Below are 6,918 nucleotides of genomic sequence, written 5' to 3'. Positions count from 1 at the left end.
GTGCAGGGCTGCACTGTCCCCTGGTACTCCCCAAACCCCTTCCTGGGAGGGGGCAGGATTTCAAGGGGAAGCCGAAGAGCTGGAGCAAAAAGACCCATAGACCCTCCTGACCCTGCCTAAGTGCAGAGCCACCCCTGCCTGTATCCCATCTCCCTCGAAGCTGAGATGCCCCCAGGGTGGTGGATGTCCCCTTGTGGCAGTCAGACCAGGGCAGGAACGCACACAGGCTGCATAGAAACCACCGCCATGTCTTTATTTGCTGCTTCACAACAGGCCAAGGTGTTGGCAGAAGGCTTGTCCTGGGCCAGTAGTGGGTCTGGGGTGAGGGGGGCTGGTTTAGACTGGCCCCCCAGGGAGGCTCTGCAATGTGTGACTGGGGGCAGCCAGTGGCTGGGGGTTTGCTCCTAGGGGTCTGGTAAGATGCCTGTGGGCAGGGGACAACAGCTGGGATCCCTGCCTGGGCTGGGGGCTGCTCAGGACAGGCTTGGCCGTGGTGTGCTTCACTTAAGGGGGTGCAGGACTGAGGCATGTGTGTATAGGCTCTGGTGGGTGTCTTAGCCAAGTGTGGCTGAGAGAGCCCTTAAATGCCAATTAAAAGCCCCCCCCAGCTGCTCCTAGGACAATGCCTTTGCCTCCCCGTGGGGCATGCAGCCCACCCAGGCGTGCCAGCGGAGCCCAGGGGGTTGGTGCTGCCAGCGGGGCCAGACCAAGGAATTCTGTCCCCAGCCCTGTGGGGCTTTGGTGGGACCAGGCTGATCTGGCAAGGCAGATGTGGCCAGGGCCAGCCAGGGAAGATGTACAGCCATGGGTGGGGATGGAGAGGGGTTGCAGCCTCGTACCTGCCCCCTAACCTCTCTCCAGCCCCCCCTCCCAGCAGGCCTGGACTGCAGGCACTCAGCAGCCACTGTTCCTGCGCATGAAGGCATGTCCCCTCACAGGATGCTGCATCTCGATGAAGGCCAGCTCCCCCACCGTCACCTCACAGGGCCCCAGCACCTCAAAACCGCACTTCTGGTAGAAGGGTACAAGGAAATCTTCGCACATGAGCAGGGCACGCCGGGCAAAGGGCAGGCACCGCAGGTACTGCAGGTACCGCCACATGAGGATGGAGCCCTTGCCCTGCTGCCGGAAGGTGCGGTGCACAGCCAGCACGTGAATGTGCACTGCCGTGCCTAGCGGCTTGTGCAGGGTCAGCGCCGCCTGCAAAGTGGGGAGCGGGGGTTAGTGTGACCAGGGGGGTCCCATCCTGCTAGTCCTTCATTCCCCACCCCAAAGAACCAGGGTCTGCATCCTCCCCCAAAGGAAGAAGGGTCCCAGTGCCATCCCCCTTTACCTCCCACCATCATCCTCGGAGGCCTTTTAATTTTAGAATGAATGTTGAGGGGAATTACTTGGCATATTTTTAACAGCATCAGTAAAATTAATTAATGCAAAAGTTCATTTCCACCAGAGCAGCCCTGTAGCAGTCAGTCTTGGGAGAAGACTTAGTGAGCAGCCTTGGGGCCCCAGGAGCTTCTCCCCATCCCCAGGCTCTGGCAGTGCCTCTCCCAGTGCACAAGCTGGTAAGAACAGGGTCTGGCTCTTACCTGGCTGAGCCTCTCCTGGTCCCAGAGGGAGCCGATGATGAACGCCACAAGCCGCCCTTCCTCAAACCAGCCAAGGGAGAGCTCCGGGCACAGGTTCAGAAAGTGGCGGATCTCATCCAGGTGGAGGGGACAGTCCCCAGAAACAGATATAAAGGCTGGAGGGGGGTGGCAGTGAGTGCAGGAAGGGGGCTTAAGGACACCCAGACCCAGAAAACTCCCCAGCACCAATGGAGCGGGGGAAGTGGGGTGTGATCAGGAGCGGTGGCATTTGTCCTGCTGCCTACTTGGTCTAAAGAAGCTCTAAGGGACATGGATGGCTCCAGGGAGCAGCTCTGCTCCTCCAGAGGCAGACCCCCCAGGGCCCAGGGGCTTGTTGCTGATTCCAGGGCTACAGCAGTGGGGGCCAAGTTGAATCATCCCTCCTGGCATCTCCCAGCTGCCCTTGCCCTTTGGAGAGGAAGGAGAAGTGGGCTGGGGGGAATCTGGGTGAGGTGAGGGAGGAAGGTTGCCAAGGGTGCATTTCAAAGTGCCCCTGTGCAACAGGAGGCAAAGCGTGCTGTCCTTCCTCATGTTTCTCTCTCTCCTATCCTGCCCACTGGCTCTGGCAGGGCTGTTTTGGGGGAGCTGCCCCTTGCTCACCTGGTCCTGCTCCAGGATCACCCCAGGCTGCTGAGCCCAGGGCATCACCTCCCACCATCCCCACCCTGGGTGAGCTGGGGGTCATGGTTCTCTAGCTCGTTAATCACAGCCTCCCCCACCTCATTAGGCAGCCCAAGGTGGCCTGGCCACAAGTCGCAGCTACTGGTTCCCTCCCATGTCACCCATTAGGGCACACGTCAGGGGTTTGCCATCATGGTGTGGCCTCAAGGAGCATGATGGACTAGAGAGGGAAGGGGATGTGTCATCTCTGGCCAATGTCACCAGGCAGGACCTCTGCTGGGCAGCCCCTTACCTTCCCGCTCGATCTCAAACACGCTGACAGCATCCTCGGGGCTGAGGCAGCGAAACTCGCTGGCGGGCAGTGTGTGGCGGCGCTGGCCCCCCGCCGAGCTTCGGGGGGACCTCAGGTGAATGGGCTTCAGGAAAGGCAATGCGCTGAGTGCCAGCATCGTCGTCCTCCTCCTTCTCCTGCTCAGCTTCCCACAGCTCCGTCTGTTCAGGGCAGCTTCTGCCGGGTCCTGGTCCCAGCGGCAGCACAGCACCCTTTATTTCAGCCAATCTTCTCCAGTGCTCTTAGCTGCTAAAAATACCTGTTGATCACACTCAGGATTAGGCTGGTTGCCACCCTTTCCCTATACATATGTGTGTGTATATATATAGATAGGTACAGCAAATACCTGCTCACAGTGACCTCATTGCCAGCCTACTGTTGCTGTGAGCCAGGGCCGGTGCTTGGGGACGGGGGAGCTGGCATCAGCCATGGGCTGCACCAACCCCATGGCCCCAGGGACCAGAGGGGCAAAAGCATGGTGACCAGTTGGGGGTCTGGGTGGTGGGACAGAGCAGGGACAAGGCTGTTAGAGATGGAGCAGGGGGAGCAGGCGTGAGGCCAAGCATCTTACCCAGCACTTCCCAGCAAAGTGGGACAGGCAGGAGAGTCCTGGGGCAAGTCCCAGTCCTGGGGACAGGCAGGATGGGATGTGGCTGCAGGAAACCAAGAGGCTGCAAAATGAGCATCTCTGGGTGAAAGCTTCCTGAGATGCTTTTGCGTTTCTGGTGCAGCACAGCTGTGCGCGAGCAAGAGGTTGGTGCCAGGCCACCATGCGTGCACTGAGGTGGACGTCAGGACACATTAGGCAGCTGGAGCCACCTCCCAGAGCCAGCTTGAGCTGCCAGGATTTACCCCCTTTTCCGGCTCACTCATTGGGTAAGCGACACAGCTTAAACCCTGTTGGCTCTTAGGTCACGTCCATGCTCACAAACTGAGCTGAGACGGGTCCATGGCAGAATGATTGGGGTGCCTATGGCTGCAAGCCTCAGGTGTCCTCCCTGGGTGAGGTGCCCCCAGGCTTTGCCCCCTGCCCCAGGAACTCTGGGCAGCGTGATCCCACTGGGCACAGCCCCTCCCAGGATGTGCTGCCAGCGACACGGGACCCCAGAATCCTCGGTTCCCCCAGGAGGGTCACCAGCACCCAAGCTCCCCGAGCTCATCCAACAGCGCCCGTCCTGCACTGTCCAGCCAAATCCCTCAACCTGGATCAGAGCCTATAGCTTCAATCTGCCCCTGGTTTCATGTGTGAGTGAACCAGGTTAATAAATCCAGGGATAACCACAAAACTGAGCTAATAACTTTACTAAACACAAACATCCCCCAGGCAGAAATAGTGGGAATTGCTCCCAGAGCCATCCATCCATCCATCCCTGCTCAGCCCAATATTCAAGCAATTTGCAGCAAAGCCAATGCAAAGCCAGGTCATTTTCGATTATTGCTTGAGAGGTGCCAGCTTTCCCTGCTAATTATAGGCTTGCCTCCAGCTAATAGGATTTATAGAAACAAAAGCATTACCAGCACAAACATTGCACAGGGCAGAACCGGCGCAAGCTGGGAATTTTCCATCCTGAAATGCCAAAGGCTGGGTGCTTGAAATGCCTGTTTTATCCAGTCTGAGGTGAGATGGGGTGGTGTGATTTGTTTTCAATGAATTGCTGGTTTTGCAGTGGGTATGTATCTAAGGGATCAGGTCCGTCAGGAAGAAGGGTTTTCTTTCGTGGGGGAATTATTTAGCATCACCAGTGCCTATTCTAGTCACCAAGGTCTAACTGAAATGGTGCTGGGAATGGGTGGTTCATGCTGCCAGAAACTGTGTAGGGGAGTGGGGTGCTGGGGGGTTGTGGTGTTTGTAGAGCTTATTATCAAATCATCTGGAACTCCTCATGCTGCTAATTGGATTAGGGGCTCATTCACCTGGATAAATGCCAGAGCAGGTAAGGGAGTAGGCTCAGGTCACCTAGAAAATGCAGTGGTGGTTTGATCCTGGGTGGTGCTGAGCATGTGGGGCTGGTTCTGGGGATGCTGCTGAATTAGACCAGGGGATGGCTGTGCAGGGATGACAGGGCAGCGTGGCCAGCTGAGTATATGGCCTTGGGCAGGGCTGGCCTTTCAGCAGCCATGGGAATTACAGAGCAGGATCATGGAATCATAGAATAGTTTGGGTTGAAGGGACCATTAAAGGCCATCTAGCCCACCCCCCCTGCAATGAGAAGGGACATCAACTAGACCAGGTTGCTCAGGGATGTTGCTCACCAATAGCCACCGTTAAACAGCTCACTGTCCCAGAGCAAGTCTTTATCCCAGATCATATGAATGCTGGAAAGAACTGAATGGTGGGAAGTCTCCAGAGACATCTACAGAGCTGGAGGGTGGAAGGCCTTTTGTGCAAGTGGCTGCTCCATTCCTGTTAGAGATAACCAGGAAAGGAGAATCAGATCCCTTCAGCTAGTTTTAGAAATTTCTTGAGACCCCAGCCAGCAAGAGCACAGAGCAGAAGCCAATGATGGGGAAAGGCTGTTCCTTGTTGTCCTTGCTTTTTTTCCCCTCTGGCACTTTATTCCTGGCAACCCAGGTTACACAGCTGGAGGGATGATATATTTGTGGGTTTTTTTTTCCTGGAAATGAGCTTCTTGCTTTGCTTCTCAGCTCCCCACAGATGCAAAGGTCTTAATGAGTAGGGGGATGTACAGGACCTGCAGAGTGCAGAGGGACCAGCTGTCCTTCCCAGCCCATTCCCCAGAGCTGACCCCAGGCCCTGCACGGCCATGGGGGTACCAGCACTGCTGATACACTGGGGAAGCATCTGAACTGCAGACGTGAAGGAAACTCACCCCAGCTCACAGAGTAAGTAAGAATCAGGGTGAGGAGGAGGAAAATCCTCTCTCCCTGACTTGAGACATCTGTCTTCCAGTGCTCCAGCACAGCCTCCTCTATACTGTTCAAGTCACTTAGACCTCCAGGTAATTTTTGTGCTCTAATCCCTTACCAGACCTGCCCGAGATGAGCCCAATACATTTATAAGTACATAGCAGTATGTGTAAGCATATGTAGCTTATATGTACCTATATGTAAGCAGTGTAGAAGCTTGCCCTGCACATACGTTTCCCGCCCTCCCCCCCATTTGTGTTTGTGCACTAGAGATCAAAGCATCTGCATGGTCCAGAGAGGTGCTTACGTGTAAACAAACAGGCAAGTCTGCAGTATGTCCCTGACAGCATCTTTTAATTATGTTATAAATGTCTGCCTGGATTTGGAGCTTGAATTCTTAAATGAGTTGGTAATAAGGAGTTATTCACCCAATTTTGAAACCAAATATTCTTTGCAAAAGAGCTCAAGTTCCTCCCACACCCCAAGCATGGAGGGTTTTAATGAGCAGGGTCCCTACACCCAGCGTTTGGTAGCATGGGTTGGAAGTGTAGGGATGGGATGTGGGCTGCAAGGAGAGTCACACTCTTACCTCCACCAGTCACTTTTCAGGCAAGCTAAGCTCCATGCACCAACTTCCCACCCTTCCGGGGCAATTCCCCCCATCCTAGGATACTGGGGTCAGCAAGTCACAGCAGTCTTGGGACACCAGCTGTAAGTACCACCGGGATGCAACAGAAATGTGGGTGCTTACCGGATGGGGACCCCACGCCGCTCCTCTGCCCACCTGGCTCCGGTGGTGCTGTCTCGCAGCTGGCAGGAGAGGAGGACCTGGGCTTTTGCCTCCCCTCCTCTGTCTGCTGCAGCCTCCACAGCCCCTCCTTATATATATTTGTTATTTATGGAGCACGTGATGACACCCTAAGGAGTTTATAACTCTGATGAAAGACAGAGAGAGGTGAGAGGCTTTAAGGTGACAGGCCAGCAAAAGGATCCCATCAGGCTTTTATTTTTTTTTTTTCCCCTGCCAAGACTGCCTGCAGAGGGATAAAGCATTTAGCTGATTGCTCTGCGCTGAGTCCCAGCTGTGGGCTGGGCAGGGACAGCAGAGGAGTTAGCTAGAAAAGGAAAGCAACGCGCTGTGCCTGACCAAACCTCTCTGATGGCATCGGGAGCCTGTAGGAAGCTGAAGGCAGCCCTGCCAAGAGTGGATGAGCTTTCTTTGTGGCAAGGATGGGGAGCCTGTTGATCGTGCCAGGGGTGATCGTCGCTTGGGCTTGAGCAGTGGCGTATTTCCCAGGGGAATCTGCTGCCTCCTTGTAGGATGGGGGGCCAGACGGAAGGTATCTGCCCCAAGGAGCTCACTCCAAAGACCAAGTCTCTCTCCCTGACGCAGCCCTCGGTCCCTGCCAGCTATTACATAAGAAACCAAATAGGCAAAGCCAGCAATATTTGTCCACGTCAGGACATGTGTAA

The 6,918-nt window shown here is 55.5% G+C and overlaps 1 protein-coding gene across 2 annotated transcripts; it reads right to left on the bottom strand.

Moving 5' to 3' along the window:
- Positions 1-306: 306 nt before the first annotated feature.
- Positions 307-6,333, bottom strand: AANAT (aralkylamine N-acetyltransferase). Of its 2 annotated transcripts, none has more exons than XM_055797398.1 (4): positions 6,197-6,333; positions 2,539-2,836; positions 1,587-1,741; positions 307-1,200 (listed from the first exon to the last, which is right to left on the bottom strand). In XM_055797398.1, the coding sequence occupies exons 2-4, from the start codon at positions 2,693-2,695 to the stop codon at positions 895-897; spliced, it is 618 nt and encodes a 205-aa protein (XP_055653373.1). In that variant the 5' UTR covers positions 2,696-2,836; positions 6,197-6,333; the 3' UTR covers positions 307-894. The 2 variants fall into 2 exon arrangements, with proteins under 2 accessions (XP_055653373.1, XP_055653374.1); XM_055797399.1 differs by lacking the exon at positions 6,197-6,333 and adding an exon at positions 3,149-3,389.
- Positions 6,334-6,918: the final 585 nt, after the last annotated feature.

Source organism: Falco peregrinus, chromosome 2, assembly GCF_023634155.1.
Source record: "Falco peregrinus isolate bFalPer1 chromosome 2, bFalPer1.pri, whole genome shotgun sequence".
In the NCBI taxonomy this organism is placed as follows: Eukaryota; Metazoa; Chordata; class Aves; order Falconiformes; family Falconidae; genus Falco; species Falco peregrinus.
The sequence above is the reverse complement of the archived record's forward strand: the minus strand, read 5'-3'. Positions and strand labels throughout refer to the sequence as shown.

Excerpts from the sequence above, each read along its gene's own strand:
- AANAT (XM_055797398.1), bottom strand. The coding sequence starts at position 2,695 with ATGCTGGCACTCAGCGCATTGCCTTTCCTGAAGCCCATTCACCTGAGG. Across the intron at positions 1,742-2,538 it reads GTTTGAGATCGAGCGGGAAG|CCTTTATATCTGTTTCTGGG; the intron begins GTAAGGGGCTGC and ends ACCCCCCTCCAG. Across the intron at positions 1,201-1,586 it reads ACCAGGAGAGGCTCAGCCAG|GCGGCGCTGACCCTGCACAA; the intron begins GTAAGAGCCAGA and ends CCCACTTTGCAG.